Raw genomic sequence first — 23,623 nt, 5'->3', positions numbered from 1 at the left:
AGGCATTAATTGTACCTACCTGAGTCAATCTCAGCAGGGTATGAATGAGCCTGCTATTCTGGGACACTCCAATCTTTACCAAAGCAAAGAGACTATATGACAAGTCAATGCAACTCATTAACTGAGCTTCTCTTATAGTGTGCTGGCAGATCTTCTCAAAGACGGGATGCTCAAACATCAGCTTCCGCTCATATCGCTTTTGATCCTCTGACATTCTTTTGGTCGTCTTCCACATAGTCATCAGGCAACTGCTAACCTGTTTCCAGGTCATTGTGGATTCTTTATATAGGTCGAGCACATCGCTGGGGGAAGTGCATGTCTGAAGCCTGCCAAAGAATTGTTCCAAAGGTTTTATTCTTGTAGCTGATGACAGGCTTTTCTGCTCAGTAATAAATTCCTCTTCAAGCGGCTCCAGGTTTTCTGAGATTATCCTTTTTGATAAGTTACTAATGGAAGGAGCAGATACACCACTAATCTCTCTGCTGTAGATATTCCCATCCTGCGGCTCAGTGTCTAATACTGCTGTAGGATTTTGATATTCAGTCTTTTCAGATGAATGGAATCGGTTTGATTTTAAATCCAAACAATTTCCGAGACAGTAAGGAATGCCAATCTGTCTCTTCAGTGGCACAAATCTGTACGCCTGGATGATAACAGCATGGCTTCGAACACCGGTTAATGCACATCTACGAGACAGAAAGCTGCACAATCTCAAGGTCCTGACAAGCAGATTTCCGACTGAATGGATAGTCATGGTAAGGAAACAAAGTACCTGCCTCGCTTCAGTCGTCACGATGGATGAACACAGCAGTTTATTTTATTACAATCTGCAACAAGAATAAAATATTTTTAAAAATGGATAACATTTTATAAGTTTTGATCGTTGAAAAAACTTTGTAAACAGCACACAGCAATATTCTACTCATAACATTTACAGGTTTCCATGTTCCTGCTGACCTGGATGGAGATATTTTCAGTTTTGGGAGATTCTATCATTGAAAATTTGATATGATGATGCAATGCATCGTGTAGGTCGTGCACACTACTGCACTATGTGCTGGTATAGGAGTAAACTTTAAGATAGAGATTGCCAATAATTCAGGACCTGCTTTATCTGACATGGTGTTGAACCCAAATATTGTTAGGGCTATGCCCATCCAGGCAAATGGGGAGCATTCAAAGAACAGTACAGGCTCTTCAGACCATCAAGCACTCTTCTCACTTTGTGCATTACAGATGGTGGACAGGGGACTCAGAATTCCCAGCCTTTGACCTGCACTGTAGCCCTCGAATTATATGCCTGATCTAATTCAGTTGCTGGTCAATGGCAACCCCAGGACATTGATGGTGGGGAATTTGATATGATAATATCATTAGCAGCATAGTGGATTCATGGTTAGCACTACTGCCTCACAGCACCAGAGGCTGGGGTCCGAATCCACCCTCAGACGACTGTGCAGACCCCATACATTCTCCCCGTGTCTGCGTGGGTTTTCTCCAGGTGCTCCGGTTTCTTCCCATGTACAGGGTTGTGCTCTTTGGAGGGTTAGTGTGGACTCAATGGGCCAAATAGCTTGCTTCCACACTGTTGGGATTCCATGATTCTAACGTCAAGTCGAGAAACAAAATGTTGTTGGCGATGGAGGGGCTTTTGTGTCCCATCAATGAACATCGGATTCCTGAAAACGTAATTTGGCAACACAACTGAAGTTGGGAGGAAAGGTCAATGCCAAGAGGAGGGGGGTGGAAATGAAAGTGAAATTCATCACCAATTCATTGAAGAAACTGCCATTGTCCTGCATCTACCTCATTTCTCTCCCAAAGCTACTGCTTCCAATTAAACCTGTTGGACTATAACCTGGTATTGTGTGATTTTTAACTTTGTCCACCCCAGTCCCACACCAGCATCTCCAAATCATCTCTCCTCCCTGTCACTTTATGGAGAAGGCCAGGGATTTGATCTTCTCTCATTCCACGCCTTACCTCAACATGTACCAACTGTCAGGGCGCCGCCATCTTAGAAGTCCTGAAGTATCGCGAGATTCCAGCCGCGCTGGAAATGATAGAGCGGTTTCACCAGCGGAAGTGACGATTCAAAACCTGCCGGCGCGTGCGCACAATGGTTATCTTGTGTCAGTGTGGTGTGCCTCATCTTTCCCAAAGCTGAGTTTGCGGAGCTTCTGCGGGTCTACTTTCTACCCCCCACCCCCTATATTATTCTCATAAAATAATATTTAAAGGTTCAAGAGCGATCATTTCAGAAATGACTTTATTTTTTGAAAAAATGTTATAATTAGCCCGCACAGAGGGCAGCAAAAATCTGCATTCTGGATTAGTGGTGCTGGAAGAGCACAGCAGTTCAGACAGCATCCGAGGAGCTTCGAAATCGACGTTTCGGGCGGGAGCGGCGGTGAAGGAGGCCCAGGACCTCCATGTCCTCGGCAGAGTGGGAGGTTGCTCCCGATGCGGTCTCCTCTACATTGGGGAGACTGGGCGCCTCCTAGCAGAGCGCTTTAGGGAACATATCCGGGACACCCGCACCAATCAACCACACCGCCCCGTGGCCCAACATTTCAACTCCCCCTCTCTCCACGCTTCAGGTTTACTGCCTTTATTCCTGATGAAGGGCTTTTGCCTGAAATGTTGATTTCGCTGCTCCTTGGATGTGCCTGAACTGCTGTGCTCTTCCAGCACCACTAATCCAGAATCTGGTTTCCAGCATCTGCAGTCATTGTTTTTACCGAGCAAAAATCTGCAACCATCTTTCAAAACTGGGAATGCGGGACGGCGATAGTTAAAGCTTTATAGAACTGAGATTGCTGTATATTTGTTCGGTAGGAGAGTCGAAGGATGTGGATCAAAGGCAGGCGAATGGAATAAAGGCAGAGACCAGTCTTCAACAGGCCCGAGAGGCTGAATGGCTTGTTCTGATCCAATAACCTTCATAAGCTGAATGGCCTAATGATGTGGATATGCCACTGTTGCACTGGGGTGGACAAAGCTAGAAGTCACACGACACAAGGGTGTAGTCCAACAGGTTTATTTAAAATCACAAGCTTTTGGAGCACTGCTCCTTCATCCAGTAACCCTTTTTAGATTGACAAAAACAACACTTTAATAATTTGGACCTGTAAAATTGCACTCAAAGTTTCCTGCACACATTCCAACTTACACCGAATCCAATTCAGCCGTGAACTCAGTGCTCACTGACCGACATGGCTCCTTCAGCAACTCAAATCTCTCCTATATCTGAAATGTGGTCCAGGCCTACAGCCCTTTGAGATGTCTGTGCTCCTCTATAATTGGTCCCTTGCAAAGCCCCAATTTTCATTATTCCACCATTGGTGACTATTCGTCAGAGAGCAAGACTCTGAGCTCTGGAATTATCTCATTAACCTGCCTCCCCTCTTCACTTTGGTCTTTTAACACACTCCTGTTTTTCACCTGTCATAATGCCTCCTAATGTGGCTCAATGTTAAGTTACATCTGATACTGCATTTATGTAGTACCTTGGAACACTTTGTTCAGAGGTGCTGCATAACTTTATGCTGTTGTCCGAGCGGAGATGAATATCAACAGGTCGTTTTATGGTGAGAGTAACCGTCCCTTTTTTTTTGACACTTAAACCCCATGTATTCTCAGTCCTTGAGATTCATAATAAAGTGCAAAATGCACTTAAAAGGCCTTTCTCAACATCGACAGTAATAAATCACTGAGAGTTCCCACAATTTCCCATTCAGCAGATTACAAGTTTCTGCTGATATTAGTGTGGGTTTCAGTTTGGCTATGCACACACGTTAAAGATTAAGTTAGAGATATTTCAAATTCTAATTAAGAATGGAAAAAACTTAGATTTCTAGATCATGTTTTGTAACTTGAGGGCATCCCACAGTCAATAAAGTATACATACTGACAAATATATGAAATAGGAGCAGGAATAAACCATTGTGTCCCTCTAGACTATTATTAAATAAGACAATGGCCAATCTGATTATGATTTCAACTCTACATTGCCCATACTGCTGATAACTTTTTCTCCTGTGTTAGTCAAGAAGCATATTCACGATTGGAATAGAGGAAATGCAGCAACAATCTCCCATGAACAATAATGTGATAGTAACTGAAAAATAAGTTACTGTCGATGTTGAAAATCTGAAGTAAATACATAAAGTGCTTTAATTATCCAGCTACACTAAGAGATTTTATGGCCAAGATTTGGTGACTCAATGTCCAAAGTGTGCAGAAACAATTGATTCCACTCCAGCAAGGACTCATAGAGGCGAGGGTATTGGTGGAGGCGAGATGACACTGAAAAGTGATGACATGCATTCCAGTGGCGGTAGTGCGGCGAAGGGACTCGTGTCTGGCCACCAGGCCCATGGCCCATGAGGGACACTTAACAAGAAGGACTGTAAAGTTGGACATTTTCTTTATTTCTTCATTTTTCTGCCTTTATATGCTATGTTTTGGTTTATTCTTCTGTGTTTTAAGATGGCACCAGTGAGTGACGACACTATACAACACATTTCACTCTATTTTGTAACAAGATATGTGTGATAACTAAATCCCACCCCACCATGAGATAATTCACCAGATTAATTTCCAATCAATCATTTCAGAGCTGCCTGGGGGGATTTCCCATGAGCCTTGATAGAACATAGAACAGTGCAACACAGTATAAGACCTTCAGCCCTCAATGTTGTGCCGATGCTTTATCCTACTCTAAGATCAAACTAACCTACATACCCTTCAATTTACTATTATCGTGTACCTATCCAAGAGTTGCTTAAATGTCCCTAAAGTCTCTGACTCTACTACCACTGCTGGCAGTGCATTCCACGCATCCACTACTCACTGTGTAAAGAATCGACCTATGATATCTCTCCTGAACCTTCCTCCGATCACCGTAAAATTATGCCCCCTTGTGATAGCCTTTTCTGCCCTGGGAAAAAGGTCTCTGACTATTCACTCTAAGTATGCCTCTTATCATTTCATAGCTGAAAATGTGTTGCTGGAAAAGAAGGGCTTATGCCCAAAACGTCGATTCTCCTGTTCCCTGGATGCTGCCTGACCTGCTGCGCTTTTCCAGCAACACATTTTCAGCTCTGATCTCCAGCATCTGCAGTCCTCACTTTCTCCTCTTATCATTTCATACACCTCTATCAAGTCATCTCTCACCCTCTTCGCTGCAATGAGGAAAGTCCTAGCTCCCTCAACCTTTCTTCACATGACATGCCCTCCAGTCCAGGTAGCATTCTGGTAAATCTCCCCTGCACCCTCTGTAAAGCTTCCACATCCTTCATATAATGAGACAACCAGAACGGAACACAATATTCCAAATGTCTAACCAGGGCTCTGAATGGAGATGCAGCATAACCTAATGGCTCTTAAACTCAGTCTCCCTGCTAATGAAAGCTAACACTCCTTACACCTTCTTAACAACCCTATCAACTTGGGTGGCAACTTGGAGGGGTCTATGGATATGGACTCCAAGATCCCTCTGTTCCTTCATACTTCCAAGAATCCTGCTTTTAACCCTGTATTCTTTATTCAAATTCGACCTTACAAATCACTTCACACTTTTCCAGGTTGACCTCCATCTGCCACTTATCAGCCCAGTTCTGCATCCTGTCAATGTCCTGTTGAAACCTACAACAGTCCTCCACACTATCCACCACACCATCAACCTCTGTGTCATTGACAAATGTACTAACCTACCCTTCCACTTCCTCATCCAAGTCATTAATAAAAATCCCAAAGAACAGAGGTCCCAGAACAGGTCCCTGCAGAATAACACTAGTCACCGAGCTCCAGGCTGAATACTTTCCATCTACTAAAATCCTCTCATCTTCTATGGGCCAGCCAACTCTGTATCCAGACAGCCAGATAGTGAAGTCCACTACCACCAAAAGCTGTCAGTAAATCAGAGACCAACAACTTTAGCTCTTAGAGATGGTCACTGGAGTCCCAGGCTTTATGGGAAACAGGAAGGTGTTTTGAGGGATCATGTGGTTTGGATCTTGAGGACAGCGGATCTAAGGGTATGGCCTTCAGCATCACCCACTTGTGTCCATGCTTAACCATAAATGGCTCGAAGGTGTAGCACATTGAGGTTACTTTAACCTAGTAGGCAGGTCGTCCCAGTTTCCCAGTTGGGAAGCCAACCATTTTTCTTGCATGTGAGGTGGCAGTTGAGGCTTTTTATATAGCTATTAATTGAGCAATGTACCTTCTCACCCATTCTGTGATAGTGAAAACAGGGTGAGTAGCTCTTTTGGTCAACTGGTCCACTTACTTACCTTTCTCGCCATCTTACTCACCCCCTCCAATGATTCAGATTGTTGGCCTGATTATGAAAAGAGTTCCATTGAAAACTTGCCTCCATTTTCTGTTTTTAGTTATGGCAATGTGATACAAACTGCATAATTTTTATTTGTGATGTTAGTTGAGGGCTGAATATTGGATATGATATGAGGGATAACTGTTGTGCTCTTCTTTGAGATAGTTTACATATTCCTGAAAGAATAGACAGGGCCCTATTTAACACTTCACCTGAAAGCAATTCTTTTAGTACTGAGACTGGCCAATCTTAATCTTGTGCTCAAGGCTTAGGAGTGGAACTGTGAAACCCTCAACTTTTGGACTCAGAAGGATATCCAGAAAACAACAACTGACACCATATCACTCAAAAACAGCCGACGTACCGAAGATATTGACATGTCTCACTTGTTAACCAAGACAAAACACCAGTAAAAATTACAGTATGCTTTAATTGGACATATATTAATTGAGAGTGAGGGCTATCTCTTAGAAAAATAGTATCATTCTAACAAATCTAAAAAATTACCAAGTAACCAAACTAAACTTTGTGACAAAAGAATGTGCCAATATACCATTGTACATGACTGTGGTAGTGGTTTCGTAGAATATGTACTTTTAAAGAAATAATTGCAATCACATATACAGACTAATATTTATAAATACATTAAACAGTATATTGTTTGTATTTTTAACCTTTTTTGTATTGTAGTTTATTAGTTATTAAAATATTAAAGACTGACAAGATAAGGCAACAGGCATTGAGAGGTTGTCTGACAGCTATGTCCACTCATAACACACTCATAAAAGTTGTCAGTTCAACCTTTGACCCTGTGTCGAGTCATATTCAATACTATATATATATAAATTACTGGTTACTAAAATAATGGACATGGACAAAAGACTATTTGATGGACCATCAAGAATTGTCCAAAGAGATAAATGTAAATTACAAGAGAAGGTTGTGTAAGAATTTGTCCAACTACAGTTGGGAATCCTTGTGTGAATGTACTAGCCATTGTTCAGGTTTACATGTGAAGAATGGGGAACATTGTGGATGCAATATTGGGGAGTATACAGGAATCATGGCCCAGCTAATAAGTCAAAACTATGGAAGGTGGGACAAAATTGATAATTTAATTTAGACAGGCAGTTGGTGGCATGTTTTGTGATATTGTGTAACTGGACAATTTCCTGTTTGTTGCCCCAGTAGAATCAGAAAAGCTTATAGCCCAAAAGGAAATCATTTAGCCCCACTTTCTTGTGATTGCTCTTTGTAAGAACTTTTCAATTAGCCTCACTCTCCTGCTCCCCATAGCCTCATATCTGCTTTTGTAACCCTCTTTGTGCCTTTAATCCTTCTCAATGTGGTGTGGACTTCCACATTCGATTCTCTGAACATTTGAAGAGGTCCAAAATTCTGTTGCCTGTGTTTTAACTCACACTAAGTTCTGTTCACCTCTCATGTTGGTGCTCATTGACTGACATTGGCTTCTAATTAGGCAAAACCTCATTTTTAAAATTCGCATCCTTGTCTTTAAATTCTTCCATGGCCAAATCCTTCCCTATATCTGCAATCTCCTCCAACCCCAGGACCTTGTGCCCTTCCAATTCTGGTCTCTTGAACATTGTCGATTTTAATCACTCCTCCACAGACTTCACTTCTTTTTGCACTCTGAACCCTAAGCTCAGGAATATCCTCCCTATGCCTGTCTGCTTCAGTTTCGTCTTTCAAGACACTTCTTAAAACATACATTTTTAACCAAGTTTTTGGTCACCTGGCCTAGTGCTTTATTTAGATCATATCTAACTCTGTATCTGTAAAGTGCCTTTCGATGCTTTAAGGCACTATATAAAATAAGTTGTTGCTATACATATTCAGTTCCTTTTTGAAAGTTACCATTGAATCTGCTTCCACCTGCAGTCTGTCAAATCATAACATTTCACTTTGCTAATTGCTTTAAATCTGTATCCTCTTGCTGGTGGAAATAGTTTCTCTCTATCTGCCCTTATCAAAACTCTTCATAATCTTCAACACATCTATTAAATCTCCTCTTGATCTTCTCTGCTATAACAGTGACTACACTTTAAAACTACCTCCTTGGCTGTAAAATGCTTTGGGAAATCATTCCTGAGATTATACAAAGTGTTACATAAAGGCTTCACTATTTCTTTAAACATTTTCAAGGCACTTCACCAGGCAGCATACAAGGCAGAAATGTAAAGAGATTTGGGAGAGTCATCTTGGAGCTAGGAACCTACCGAGCTGAATGACAGGTGTAAAGGACGACAAAAGTGGATGAGAAGTCAGAGATGGAGGTCTCAAGAGAATTGTGCAACTGGAGGAATATAAAGAGGTGGGAAGAAGTGAGGACATTAAGGATTTTGAAAACAAAACTAGATATTTTAACAATAAAATGGTGCCAGAGCAGGAACCAAAGCAGGTCACAGCACAGGGGTGATGAGTGAATGAATGGAACTTGATGCAGATTAAAATACAGACAGCAGTATTTTGGATGAGCTTACGTTTCTGGAGGGTTTGTTAGAATAGTATCACTTTGAAAAGGGATACGAACTGGGGCCAATGACAGCATCAGCTGTTCAGATGTCTGACTGATCTAAGAGTTAGATGTGATGTAGCAAATGCTGAGAGGTTAAATGATCCAGAGGCACTCTGGAGTTTTCTGTTAAGTCACGATTCTAGCAAGGCCCTCCCACCCAACAATGGTTTTGAGGGTTAGGAAAAGGATATTCCCATCCATACATAAACACAATGACCAAAAGACAACCTATTGTTGTCTGAGTGAATCATATCATAGGGAAGCCATTATAACAGAGCAGATTTTCATCAGAAAGTCTGAGGGTGTAAAACGGTGTTAGAATATTTTCTTTATGAAATAATTGGCTTAGAAAGACAATTATTGATTGAACAGCTAGCATGTGCTTTAACGAGGGACAGGCTTGGGGATTGCAATTCTGAGATATAACCAGCTGACCTTTCCGTTTAATGAGGGCTACTGGAAGCTTCCTGTTGCTGTTTGGGCATTGACATAGCACTGTAAATAGCTGTTTGTCAAAATTCCAGCAGCAGGTCACCTGCAATGCACGGACGAGGGAGTGTAGCAAAGGGCATGCCATCATCTTGATCAAGCTGTGAGGGATTCCAACTTCCCAATCACTCCATTTAGAGTGGGTCATATTGTGCAGACATTGTATTCTGAAAGCATCAGGCCTTTGGGAGATGGATAACACACACACTCATTTCTCCTGAGTGTCAGTGTGTTAATGACTCCATTAGATCCTCAGCACCAGAGGCCTGTCAATTTCAATTTATAAACAATACTTAGGCCACAGACAGAACCCACCGTCACTGATGTAACATGGCCCTTAATTGTACTGGACTCCAAATGATTGGGCCAATTGTTTAAGGTAGTGTTGGGATATGCAATCAGTGGATTGCAAGATGACTGATCTACTGGATCGTCATACAAGCCATTGCTAAATCTCAGCTACAGTCTGATGTTCACCACAATGGAATATCAAATGGGTCTTTAATTTTAGTTGAGGATTTCTGCCCTCAGAAAGGATCTCTTCCTACATTACATGGGAGTTCATTGCATTTCCAAAACAAAACAGTGTGGAATTCAAAGTAAGAAAGTTTTAAATTTATGTCTGTTAAAATCAGATTTTTTCTCACCTAATCCATATTCACAGAGCTCCTTTTTTTAAACATAGACAAATTCACGTAAATACAATGGAAATAACAGCACACAAGTCTCAATTATGATGGATAAGTGATGAGTCACTGTTAGTGTCAACACTGTGTGGATAGTTCTAAAATCATACGTACACATCCCTGATGGATTTGTATTGTTCATGCTGGTGTCCATAAGAACATAACAGATGTTCTCCTGTGAAACGTCGTCAATTCTGTAAACTATTGAATACAGTGGGATAAACAGTAGATAAGTTAGTGATTACCATCCCAATAAGCATTCTCTGCAAATGACCAGAGTATGCATAACCAAGTCAGCTTTAAGTTTTAATCCTACAAACTTTAAAGAATATACATTATATAAATAAATATCTTGCTTTTTCTGACCGAAGTACCATATTCAGTGAATCTTATACAGTCTATTCAGGCCATCAGACCTTTGATGGTTCTTTGAAGGAACTATCAAGCTTTCTCCACATGAGCCTGAAAATTCTCTGTTCCAGAAGGCAGCTCACCACCACCTTTTCACAAGCAAATGCTGGCCTGGTCAGTGACAGCCATATCCCTTGAATAAAAATTATAGAAAGATCTTTTGTATGACACAATGCAAATCATGAACTTTTCCCCACAACAGTACAGCATTTCAATAAGCTCCCAGCATAATATTTCACATTTCCATTCACCGAAGCTTGAAGTTGGCAGTCACTGGTATTGCCATTCATGAAGCCAACATGAAAATCAATTGAGGAAACTCCAGTGAAACACCACTCCTGTGATTATTTTTGAAAAAGACTGACATGTGTGCCAGATACCACAATGCAAAGCAACATGGATAATTCCAAATAAAATAAATGAATTAGTGTCCACTCTTGATGTTCAGATAAGCTTGAGTCATTGTGATAGGAGTATCAATGAATTATCTCACAAAAACAATAGTCAACAGCCTTAGGATAAATTTAAAATTACGAATAAACTCTCATGCAAAGGAATGAGGATTGAACTTAAAGTGTAAAACGGAGTGCTTGAATTATGTTAATATTCCTTACTGTGAAACTAATGTTCGACATGAGTCATAATACCCCATAGAAGCAAGCTGACATACCTCATACAGTGATATAACAATGAATTTGATGCCAGCTATCAATGTAGGGAGTTGATAGCTGGTATCAACATATCATTAAACTGTTAACACAGGAGTCACATTTGGACTTCATGTCCAATGTTTTATTGCATCTTCATTTTACTTGATTCTAACCAGAAGTCTATTTTCATCCTTTGTCCTCTCTTTTTTAACCAGAAGCTTTAGTGTTCGAGCCTGGCTCAGTGCGCTCCTGCTGAGTGGAGGTCAGAGATGAGCTTCTATTCACAATTGAATGTTTGGATCATGATGTGAAAGTGCTGGTGTTGGACTGGGGTGGACAAAGTCAGCTGTCACGCAACACCAGATTATAGCCCTACTGGTTTATTTGAAATCACAAGCTTTTGGAGCGCTGCTCCTTCATCAGGTGAAGTATTTCGATCAGTGAGTGTAGGCGCTTGAGGTACTTTGTGCACATAACTGGGTTGTAAGAAAACCTTGCTGTCACTATACGTCATTAACCATCCTGAAAAATCTGTATAAAATTGGAAGCAGTCTACACACTGTGGACCAGCAGACTGTTAATCTGCCACCAAATCCTTCCACTACAGTTGTCCAGATAGAAAACAACAATATGAAGTACTCCTTATTAATCTGATGAATGATTATGAGTAAGCTGTTGAAATGTAAGAAAAATGCTCTGAGCCTTGTGCCTCATTGTTGCAGAGGTCAGCTCACAGTTACAAAGGCATGTCCTCGTTTGTTTTTCTGGGATATTTTGTCCTGTACACTGGCTCAGAATTACCTCATGCACATTGGCAACGTCAAAAAGGAAAGTATATGCACATAATTTGGATTGTTGGCTCAAACATTTGATTATTATTTTATATGAGGATCAAATCCTCTTTAAATAAATAAATCAGAAATGAATTCTTTGTATTTGCAGATAAAGAGGCAACCAGAATATGGAATAATGTTCTCATAATATGGATGATCAAGATTTCAGACCATAATATATTCATACTCTAGAAAAAAAATAAATCCAGATGTAATTAAAACAGAAAATACACATATAAACCATCCTTCATTTGAATTTTTAAAAATAATATTATTTTCATCCTTAAGATACCAGAGTAAACCTATTGTTTTCTGATACAATTCCAGATACCCTGCGCAAAGATGTTTCCGGAAGGTTCCTTGTGAGGAAGACAAATGTTCTCCTGGTCTGACTGAATTGGGAACCTGATCTCAAAGTTCCAGCTTAGGTAGTGTTTTATGTACCAAATCCACGTTTGGTTAGAAGTTCCAGGCCAGTTACATTTTGATGCCGTAGCTTTATGCAGTTTCCTGTTGTCTGGCCTGTCCTGTGCAGCTTGGTACTCCCATTCAAACCACAATTCAGTTTCCTCTTCCCAGGTCCAGTTTAGTTTCCCAGCCCAGGCAGACACAAAGGGACAATTACATTTCCTGTTCTTCCTAGTACAGAGCAGCAGTTTCAAATAAATTCAAAACACGGATTGGATGAAATAACTCATAAAAGTCAAAGGAATTGCTACAGCATTTCAATCAGATTGAGGCTCTAACCAGTGGGTATCAAACCACAGTCTGCCAATTTGCCCAGAACTTGCAATATAACACTTTGAGGTATACCTGCACCCTAAGTGAAGATGAGCTAATTGTTTGCTTTTAAGAGGTTCTCCTATATTTTGCCCTGGCTCCGCCTCCAAGGGAAGTTGAAGACAGATCCTGCAAAACCATTAGACATTGTTACCTTTCATAATGGTTCCTCAACAAACTTATTTCCCCTTGGTGCTTCTGTGTGAAGTTTTCAATTGCTTTCATTCAGCTCAGCTAGGCGACGAGATGAGAATGGTTCTATTTAGCGCAGAGTAAGGCGAGCCATGGGAATGAGATCAAAGCAGTAACCATGGGAGGGAGGCCTGCTCCCAGCCTTCTAGCCAAGAAATTTGTTCAAATGGAAACATCAATCCATGCAGCAGTATGGACACTGCTGGGAGTACCGTGTGTGTAAGTATACACAGTTATTATATATTTATCCTATATATAGATTTATATAAATAAATAAAAATCGCTTATAGGTCAAATTCTCTGTCCATCCAAGAATGCCACATATCATGGCATATTCATCTTCACGTCTCATCACCTCAATAGAGCATTTGCACTCAGTCAGCTCTTCCAGTCACATGTTCATGGTAGTACAGGGAAAATAACTGAGCAGCAAATTCATAAAGATTACTAAAGAAAAAAATCCAATGGTGCCTTCTTTTCAGTGCTCAATGTAATATCCTAATCCCAGGAATGAAAAGAAACTCTTCAAACAAAGTAAGGATTACCCATCCTGCTAATACAAAACCTGGTTAGCAAGGGAAACTGCTCCCTGTGAGAAAGACCTTTTGGGGTGACTGGTCACTTGAGTGAGCTTAAGGATCTTGAACTTGAATTCAATGCTTTTTCAGCAAAGTGTTGACTGACTTGTCCCCTTTGTCAATAAGTCTTCAGTTTGAGCACCTTGGAAATGCGTTCCTTTGCACTGGAATAGATGAGGTATGAGCCATCTGCTGTGTGGAACTTTTCCCAGTCTGTGCATCCATATGTTGGGAGCTGATGGACTGGAACAAAACTTTCATAACCCTGCCACCTACAAGAGAAAAACAAAAGGTCTCTCAGCGACTGTTCGGTCAAACTTTATCTTTTATGTTTCAGAATGTGCTCACATCCAGTCCTCACCAACAACAATGTGCATTTATGTAGCAATTTTATCATAATAAAGCAGACCATGGGGCACCTCCAGAACATTATCAGATAAAATTTGACACCAACCCAAGTGAGGAGATATTAGGACAAGTGAAAATAAGATGGAATTAAAGGAACACCTTAAAAGGAGGAAACCGAGGCATTGAGGTAGGATTCTTTAAGTTGGGAATTTTCCAGAACTCTGGATTGAGAGAGTAGAAGGAACAGCTGCCAATGGTGGAGCGACCAAAACTGTTGATGCTCAAGAGATCAAAATTGGAGCTGGTCCCAGGAATTAAAGAGAGAGGGAGGTGCCAAAGCTGTGGAGGGATTTAAACGTAAGGACAAAAATTTAAAAATTGAGGTAGAGGCAGGCTGGCAGTCCATGCAGCTCAGTAAGCACAGTGAGAACAACTGAACAGGACTTTGCATGGGTTACATTCAGTCCTGACATTCTCTCCTGTGTGAGATAGTACACTCACCTGTATATAACACTGTTTAAAAAAAACTTGGAGCCATCAAAAGAGTTGGCCACGACCAGAAAACTGTCATCACCCACAGTGAAGAACTCCCAGTCAACTGCACTGTAACAGAAAGGAGATTAGAACCAATGAGACCACAGTAAAATCCCTAATCTCTATTAGAAGTTATCATACAATATAAGTTCCTAGTTCTTCCAGGATTCCTTCCTCTAAAGCTTGTTATCATATAGATGCATAAGGGATAACTGAGATATTTGAGATATTCCAACAGGATCGCTCCTCCAAGTTTGCCTACAAGCCACACAACATCCTGACTTGGAACAATCTCACTGTTCCTTCACTATCACTGTGCCAATATCCTGGAACTCTCTCCCTAAGTGCACAGTGAGTGTCCCTACACCCCCAGGACTGCAGCAGTTCAAGACGGTGCCTCACCATCACCTTCTTAAGGGCAGTTAAGAATGGGTAATAAATGCTGCACTAACCAACACTGCCCCCTTTTTGTGAAAGAATGAAAAACAGTGAAAGGATTTGATTGTGAAGACAGAGAGAAAGTATTTTACATTAGCATCAGAGATTTATGGGTGATCTTATAGAGGTTTATAAATTCATGAGGGCTATGGATAAAGTGAATGGTAGATATCCTTTCCTTAGGGTGGGGGATTTAGAGACTAAGGGGCATATTTTTAATGTGAGAGCAGAAAGATTTAAAAAAGACATGAGGGGCAATTTCTTTACACAAATGGTGGTTTGCATGTGGAATGAACCTCCAGAGGAAGTGGTGGATGTGGGTACAATTACAACATTTAAAAGACACTTAGATAGGTACATGAATAAGAAATGTTTGGAGGGATATGAGCCAAGCACAGGCAGGTGGGACTAGTTTAGTTCAAGATTATGCTCGGTATGGACGGGTTGGACCGATAGGTCTGTTTCCATGCTGTATGACTCCGTGACTCAATGGTGGCGGGATCCAAAAGCAAAGGGGACAGAACCCTAAAACTAGGATTAGGCCATTCAGAGTGATGTCAGGAAGCACTCCTTCCTGCAAAGGGGAGTGGAGATTTGGAACACTCTCCAACAAAAAGCTGCTAAGTGGGCAGAAATAGCCGATTTCTGTTCCTATGCGTTTGCTTTGGAACTGACGCACCAAGTGAATATCTACTTGCGGTGTATAACATTGCAAGGGTTTAGATACAATAGGAAAGCCGCATTCCGCTCAGTTAAAGGATCCATTGTAAAGTGTGTGGAGAAGGGTTGCTTGGATTCAGGGTAAGAGTTCAGTGGGAAACATTTTCACTTAGAATATGGTCAGGTTCTGGAACTCACTGTTTGAAAATGTGGTCAATGCTGTAATCTTTGAAAAGTTTTGTTAGCTATTGATAGTCACTTGAAGTACTGGAACCCACAAGGCTATGAACTGCTGGCAAGTTGAACCAAACCTGGATAGTACTTTTTTGGATATTACAGGGAGGATAGGCCCAGTGGCCTCTCTCTGAGCCATAAAATTTGAATACACGTACAAATAGATTCAAGAACAGCTTCTTCCCCACTGTTATCAGATTTTTAAACGGACTTCTCCAACATTAATTCTGATCTCTCTCTCTCTCTCTCTTTCTCTCTCTGCACCTTCTCTGTGGCTGTAACTCTCTGTAATTCTGCACTCTCTTCTGCTACCCTGATGCACATTGTATGGTATGATCTCCCTGCAAAGCATGCCAAACAACACTTTTCACTGTATCTCGGTGCATGTGACAACACTAAATCAAATTTCTACAATTCCATCAAGTGTGATAAAATCGAGATGGAAAAAGAATAGCAGGGCACAGCCACTGGGTGGTGCTGTCGACAGGCAAACTCTCAGTGGTTCCAGTGAAGTTACTCCGAGGCTGCAGGATCAGCAACCCAATATTCAATCGGACACTTTACAACCTTCCGGACTCGGCACTGAATGGATCCCAATTTCAGACCGTTACCTCTGTTCCCTCTCTAACTTTCCTTCCTTTCCCTTTGCTTGTTTAGGTTTCATTTTCAGTCAGCAGCAGCTGGACACACCTTTCATTCCTTTGAAAAACTCAGCAGGTCTGTCAGCATTTGCGGAAGTAAAGCACAGTTAACATTTCGGCTTCAGAACTTCTGAAGAAGGGTCACTTGAGCCAAAGCGTTAATTGTGCTTTGTCTCCACAGATGCTGCCAGTCCTGCTGAGTTTCTCCAGCAATTTCTGCTTTTGTTTCTGATTATTGCATCCGCAGTTCTTCAGTGTCTTCTTCTTTCATTTCTTTGTTTATTTGCTTGCCCTGTCACCATTCTATTTGATCCTGGAGGTCCAACTCTGTCATTCTATTTCTCCTGTATTCCACCCTTGCACTGAACCTCCTTTTGCCCGTGTCTCCACCTGCTCCTGACTCAAAACCTAGGTACATAAACAGTCCCATGCTGAACATTAGCCCAACACTAAGCCCAACTGCCTATCCTGGCCCATATCCCTCCAAACTTTTCCTATTCATGTCCTTATCCAAGTGTTTTTTAAATGTTGTAATTGTGTCCGCATCCATCACTTCCTCAGGAAGTTCATTCCACAAATGAACTGCCCTCTGTGTAAAAAAAAATTGCCGTCATGTCTTTTTTAAATCTCTCTCCTCTCACCTTAAAAATATGCCCCCTAGTCTTGAAATCCCCCACCCCTGAGAAAGGACAGCAGCCATTCACCTTATCCATAGCCCTCGTGATTTTATAAACCTCTATAAGGTCACCCATCAACCTCCAACACTTCAGTGAATAAAGTCCCAGCCTATCCAGCCTTTCTTTCGAACGCAAACTTTCCATACCTGGTAATATCCTGGTAAATCTCTTCTGAACCCTCTCCAGCTTAATAATATCCTTCCAAAACAGGGTGACCAGAACTGGACGCAGTATTCCAGAAGATCTCTAACTTTCTCCCAGTTTCTAAGGTATGCTCACAGAGTTGAGATCTAAACTCTGCTTTTCTTTCTCTCAACCATGACCTGACAGGTTTCCCTGGCCTTTTCTGCTCTTATTTCAGTTGACTTCCAAGTTGAGAGTTTCAGTTTTGTTAAATCCTGCATTCTCCCACACCCCTCTTGTCTTCCCCAGCCCCACGGTCAAATCTCCCTTATTTTATTTCCTTACATTGCTCACCCTGGATGCTGCTGTAACATGACCACTAGTGTATATAGACAATGGCACTTGTTTGCACATAGATTTCTCATAATTGTCCCTGAGATTTGATTGAATGTTAATATAAATCAGCGCACACAGAGTAGGCTTTTTAATTAAAAAAAACTATTGCTTGTGCTAATCTAAAGTAAACCAAAACATATTTGGAACAGGTGGGCCTAAATAATTTGTGTACAGTTTAATGTGCATTGTTACTTTTATATTAAATTGTGTGTTAAGGCAGCACCATTAAAATCCTTTGTTCTAAAAAGCCAAACCTTGTTTCATTTGGCATTTAATCGCAAGCCTCACATCTTTACGTGCTGTCATTAGTTTCAGGGTGTACACCGGCATTTTGCCCTGGAGGCCTTTTCATGCGTGAGACACACAAACAGCACTCGCAGAGATTTAGGCACAGAAGATCGATGGGTCAGCTTCCCAAAAGTGATGCATTCGCCAGAACAAAGACAAAGGAGCCGTCTCTTTACTGCGATATGAGCAGTAACTGAATCTCCAAGAACAGATGGTGGAAGCTCACCCACCAGCAGGGGGGGATAAAGACCTGCAATCATTGAAAAGATTCCCTCCAGTGTGGAAACAGGCCCTTCAGCCCAACAAGTCTACACCGACCTCTGAAGAGCAACCCACCCAGACCCACCGACTAATGCACCAAGCATTATGGGAAATTTAGCATGGCCAATTCACCTGGCATGCACATCTTTGTGATTATGGGAGGAAACCGGAGCGCACCCACACAGGCACGGGGAGAATGTGCAAACTCCACAGAGGCAGTTATCCGAGGCTGGAATTGAACCTGGGACCCTGGTGCTGAGAGACACTACTGTGCCACCATGCCACCCATTTAGGGGCTTGCCGCCTGCAGAGAAACCCAGTCAGAGCTCCATTGCTGTTTTGAACCTCCCGACCCCAAAATCTTGTCACCACCACTTCACTAGGCATCAAATCCCCCTCCCCAGTTTGAGAACCGCTGATCTAGACTATCATGAACCAGTGCAGTCAAGATTAGGGTGGTGCTGGAAAAGCACAGCAGGTCAGGCAGCATCCAAGGAGCAGGAAAATCGATGTTTCGGGCAAAACCCCTTAATCAGGAATCTGACGTGAACTAGTGCAGTGCTGAGGACTTGACAGGCTGTAAGAGGTGCCACCTTCTGGATGAAAGGTGTTAAACCAAGCCCTCCTCAGCTGGACAGAATATTTCACCAAGAGGAGCAGGGTGGGATCCTAGTGGTCACCTCATGGATATTTGTAGGAATTTCCTGGTTGGTGTACAGCCTCCATTGCAGCAGTGACTACACCTTGAAAGCAATTTATCGGCGAGAAGGGACTTCTGGGGCAAGCCAGTTCATGCAAGGTGCTATAGAAATGTAAGACACACTTTCTTTTCACACCACTTTTCCAAGACAGCTGGTTCTTGGCTCCTCTGCATACTCGCTCCCAAACAGAGTTACCCTACCCTAGCGAAAGGTAACTAGTTGAAATACTTTTAAGACACTTCCTGAATTCAGTGAAAGGCAGGTTTAGAAAAGTGTGGGAACCACAGGATCAAAAGCAGGCCATTCAGCCCTTTGAGCTGATCTATACCTGAATTCTACCTCCCGCCTTGGTTGTGGAATCCTTCGTGACCAGAGCCCAACAAAGACCTATTTTGAAGTTTCTAATTGATTCCTGGCTTCAACATCTTTTATGGGGTAATTTTCCAGGATTCCACAGCCTTATTGAGTGAGAGGACTGAATGACATCTCATGAGGCTATGTTCCTGCGGAGTCTTTCCTGACATTGTTCCTAAGCGTCCTGCCTCTAATTTTGTTCCTTGTTCTGGACTCCCCGACCAGAAGAAATAGTTTCTCTTGACCTATCCCTCATATCCTTTAAACAACTTAAGCACCTCAACTCAATTATGCTTTACACTTTCATACGTGAATGAACCCAAGCCCTGTCTGTGAAATCTATCCCTGTGTAGGTACTGAAAAGGGACTGTTCGATATAGCTGACAAAGAGGCAGGCGTACCTGGGGCTCATCTGGGTGCCAATGGCCAATCCCTGCATTTGGAGGAAATGGGAGGAGTTAAAGGAAAGGTTGTTGAGGGTGAGAACCAGTTTGGCGAGGTGGAGGAGGGTATTGGTGGAGGGGGACTGGATGGGTATACTGAAGAGGACTCAACAGACCCATCCAGTCCCCCTTCCACCAATTCCCTCCTCCGCCTCGCTGAACTGGTCCTCACATTTAATTACTTTCTCTTTAACTCCTCCCATCTTCTCCAAATCAAGGATTGGCTGTGGCCACCTGGGTGGGCCCTAGCTACGCCTGTCTCTTTGTTGGCTATAATCGAACAGTCCCTCTTCAGTGTCTACACAGGTACTGTGCCCCAACTCTTCCACCGTTATCTCAATGACTGCATCAGTGCAGCGTCCTGAACCCAGGCCGAACTGGGGCAGTTTATCAACTTCGCCCACAACTTTCACTCTGCCCTCAAATTCACTTGGTCCATCTCGGGCACCTCCCTCCCCTTTCCAGACGGACATTTACTACAAACCCACAGACTCCTACAACTACCTGGACTACACCTCCTCCCACCCAGTATCCTGCAAGAACTCCATCCCATTCTCCCAATTCCTCCACCTCAGCTGCCCGGATGAGGAAACATTCTACTCCTAAGCATCCCAGATGTCCACCTATTTTGAACAACATGCCTTTCCTTCCTCTGCCATCCAGACAGCCCTCCACCGCACTACCTCCATTCCCTGTTCCACTGCTTTAAACCCCCCCAACGCAATAAAGACAGAGTCCCCCTTCTCCTCACCTACTACCCACATCCAATGCATCATCCTTAAACACTTCCGCTTACCGGTAGTGGGAGGCACTACACGGGTAGTGCCTCCCACCCGCCCTCCTCCTCTAACCTAATAATAACACCTGTTGTGGTAAGTAGGTAAGTGCTGAATTTTGCTTGTTGTATTCTTTAGACCCAGTTTTATTTTTTAAATAAAAGTTAGCTTTAGAGGGATGGCAGTGAAGGCAGTGCAATGTTCCTCCTGCAACATGTATGAGGTGAGGGATGCCATCGACGTCCCTGCCGATTACACTTACAGGAAGTGCACCCATCTCCAGCTCCTCCAAGACCGTGTTAGGGAACTGGAGCTGGAGTTGGATGAACTTCGGATCATTCGGGAGGCAGAGGGGGTCAGAGATCGGAGCTTTAGGGAAGTTGTAACTCCAAAGATTGCAGACAGTGGGTGACAGTGAGGGGGACTGGGAGGAAGCAGCCAGTGCAGGGACCCCCTGCAGCCGTTCCCCTCAAGAACAAGTATACCGTTTTGGATACTTGGGGGGGGGATGACTTACCAGAGGTAAGTAACGGGGCTCAGGTCTCTGGCACGGAGCCGGTCCCCGTTACTCAGAAGGGAAGGGTGAAGAAGAGCAGAGCAGTAGTAATCGGGGACTCGCTAGTTCGGGGCACAGATAGGAGGTTTTGTGGGAACGAGAGAGACTCACGATTGGTATGTTGCCTCCCAGGTGCAAGGGTACGTGACGTCTCTGATCGTGTTTTCCGGGTCCTGGAGGGGGAGGGGGAGCAACCCGAAGTCGTGGTCCACATTGGCACCAACGACATAGGTAGGAGGAGTGCCGAGGATGTTAGACAGGCTTTCAGGGAGCTAGGTTGGAAGCTCAAAGTTAGAACGAACAGAGTTGTTGTCTCTGGTTTGTTACCCGTGCCACGTGATAGAGATTCAAGGAATAGGGAAAGAGAACACTTAAATGCGTGGCTACAGGGATGGTGCAGGAGGGAGGGAATCCGGTATTTGGATAACTGGGGTTCTTTCTGGGGACGGTGGGACCTCTATAAACAGGATGGTCTACACCTGAAACTGAGGGGCACCAGTATCCTTGGGGGGAGGTTTGCTAGTGCTCTTGGGCGGGGTTTAAACTAACTCTGCAGGGGCATGGGAACCCAGATTGTAGCTACAGGATGCAGGGCCTGGAGTGTAGGGAGGTGAGGAACATGGCATCAATTTCCAAGGAGCGTGTCTGTAAACAGGAAAGTGGCTTGAAGTGTGTATACTTCAATGCAAGAAGTATACGAAATAAGGTAGGTGAACTTGCAGCGTGGGTTGGTACCTGGGACTTCGATGTTGTGGCTATTACGGAGACATGGCTAGAACAGGGACAGGATTGGCTGGTGCAGGTTCCAGGATTTAAATGTTTGAGTAGGGGCAGAGGGGGGGGTAAAAGAGGGGGAGGTGTGGCATTGCTTGTCAAAGATAGTATTACAGAGGTGGAAAGGACGATGGATGAGGACTTGCCATCCGAGGTAGTTTGGGCTGAGGTTAGGAATAGGAAAGGTGAGGTCACCCTGTTAGGAGTATTTTACAGGCCTCCCAATAGTCCTAGAAACGTAGAAGAAAGGATAGGGAAGGTGATTCAGGAGATGAGTGACAGTAATAGGGTGGTTGTTATGGGGGACTTTAACTTTCCTGATATTGATTGGGAAAGCTATAGCTCAAGTTCGTTAGATGGGACAGTGTTTGTTCAATGTGTGCAGGAGAGTTTCCTGACACAATATGTAGACAGGCCAACAAGAGGTGAGGCCATACTGGATTTGGTTCTGGGTAACGAACCAGGCCAGGTGTTAGAATTAGAGGTAAGTGAGCACTTTGGGGATAGTGACCATAATTCAGTGATTTTTACTCTCGTGATGGAGAGGGATAAGTATGTACTACAGGGCAAGAGTTATAGCTGGGGTCAGGGAAATTATGATGCGGTGAAGCATGACTTAGGATGTGTGGCTTGGAAAAGTAGACTCCAAGGCAAGAGTGTAAATGATATGTGGAACTTGTTCAAGGGGCAACTATTGAGTGTCCTTGATAATTATGTACCTGTCAGGCAGGGAGGAAAGGGTCGTGCGAGGGAGCCGTGGTTTAATAAGGAATTGGAATCCCTTGTTAAATGGAAGAGGGCGGCCTACCTCAAGATGAGACGTGAAGGTCCAATTGGGGCGATTGAGAGTGATAGGGTAGCCAGGAAGGACCTGAAGAGAGAGCTAAAAGCAGCAAGGAGGGGACATGAAAGGTCCTTAGTAGATAGGATTAGGGAAAACCCTAAGGCTTTCTATAGGTATGTTAGGAATAAAAGAATGACTAGGGTAGGAATAGGTCCAGTCAAGGATAGTAGGGGGAAGTTGCGTGTGGAGGCGGAAGAGATTGGGGAGACACTGAATGAATACTTTTCTTCAGTATTCACTCAGGAACAGGGCATTGTTGTCGATGAGAATACTGAGGCACAAATAAGTAGAAGGGATGGCTTTGAGGTATGTAGAGAAGAGGTGTTGGAAATCCTGGAAAAGGTGAAAATAGATAAGTCCCCTGGGCCTGATGGCATTTATCCTAGGATTCTCTGGGAAGCAAGGGAGGAGATTGCAGAGCCATTGGCCTTGATTTTTATGTCCTCTTTGTCTACAGGAGTAGTCCCAGAAGACTGGAGGATAGCAAATGTGGTTCCCTTGTTCAAAAAGGGGAGTAGGGATAGCCCTAGTAACTATAGGCCGGTGAGTCTCACTTCTGTTGTGGGCAAAGTCTTAGAGAGAATTGTAAGGGATAGGATTTATGCACATCTGGATAGGAATAATGTGATCAAAGATAGTCAGCATGGTTTTGTGAAGGGAAGGTCGTGCCTCACAAACCTTATTGAATTCTTTGAAAAGGTGACGAAGGAGGTTGATGAGGGGAAAGCGGTAGATGTGGTATATATGGATTGTAGTAAGGCGTTTGATAAGGTCCCCCATGGTAGGCTACTGCAGAAAATACGGAGATATGGCATTGAGGGTGAGTTGGAGGTTTGGATTAGGAATTGGCTGGATGGAAGAAGACAGAGGGTAGTAGTTGATGGCAAAGTTTCTTCATGGAGTGCCGTCACTAGCGGTGTTCCGCAAGGATCTGTTTTAGGACCATTGCTGTTTGTCATTTTTATAAATGACCTGGAAGAGGAGTTAGAAGGTTGGGTGAGCAAGTTTGCGGATGACACAAAAGTCGGAGGAGTTGTTGACAGTGAGGAAGGATGTAGCAGGTTACAGCAGGATATA

General features: G+C 43.0%; 2 protein-coding genes across 2 annotated transcripts in view; both read right to left on the bottom strand.

The window, feature by feature from the left end:
• Positions 1–2,070, bottom strand: part of fastkd2 (FAST kinase domains 2) — a 33,060-nt gene extending 30,990 nt beyond the window's left edge. Inside the window, exons 1-2 of the mRNA XM_043693235.1 lie at positions 1,984–2,070; positions 20–827 (exon numbers count right to left, since the gene is read on the bottom strand). Coding sequence (XP_043549170.1) covers positions 20–754 — 735 coding nt within the window. The 5' untranslated portion in view covers positions 755–827; positions 1,984–2,070. The remainder of the gene's footprint in view (positions 1–19; positions 828–1,983) is intronic.
• An 11,546-nt stretch (positions 2,071–13,616) lies between these two features.
• tspearb (thrombospondin-type laminin G domain and EAR repeats b) overlaps positions 13,617–23,623 on the bottom strand; it is a 76,832-nt gene continuing 66,825 nt past the window's right edge. Inside the window, exons 10-11 of the mRNA XM_043694476.1 lie at positions 14,348–14,449; positions 13,617–13,770 (exon numbers count right to left, since the gene is read on the bottom strand). Of these exons, the coding sequence (XP_043550411.1) occupies positions 13,617–13,770; positions 14,348–14,449 (256 nt within the window). The remainder of the gene's footprint in view (positions 13,771–14,347; positions 14,450–23,623) is intronic.

This window comes from Chiloscyllium plagiosum, chromosome 7 (assembly GCF_004010195.1).
Source record: "Chiloscyllium plagiosum isolate BGI_BamShark_2017 chromosome 7, ASM401019v2, whole genome shotgun sequence".
Classification (NCBI taxonomy): Eukaryota; Metazoa; Chordata; class Chondrichthyes; order Orectolobiformes; family Hemiscylliidae; genus Chiloscyllium; species Chiloscyllium plagiosum.
The sequence above is the reverse complement of the archived record's forward strand: the minus strand, read 5'-3'. Positions and strand labels throughout refer to the sequence as shown.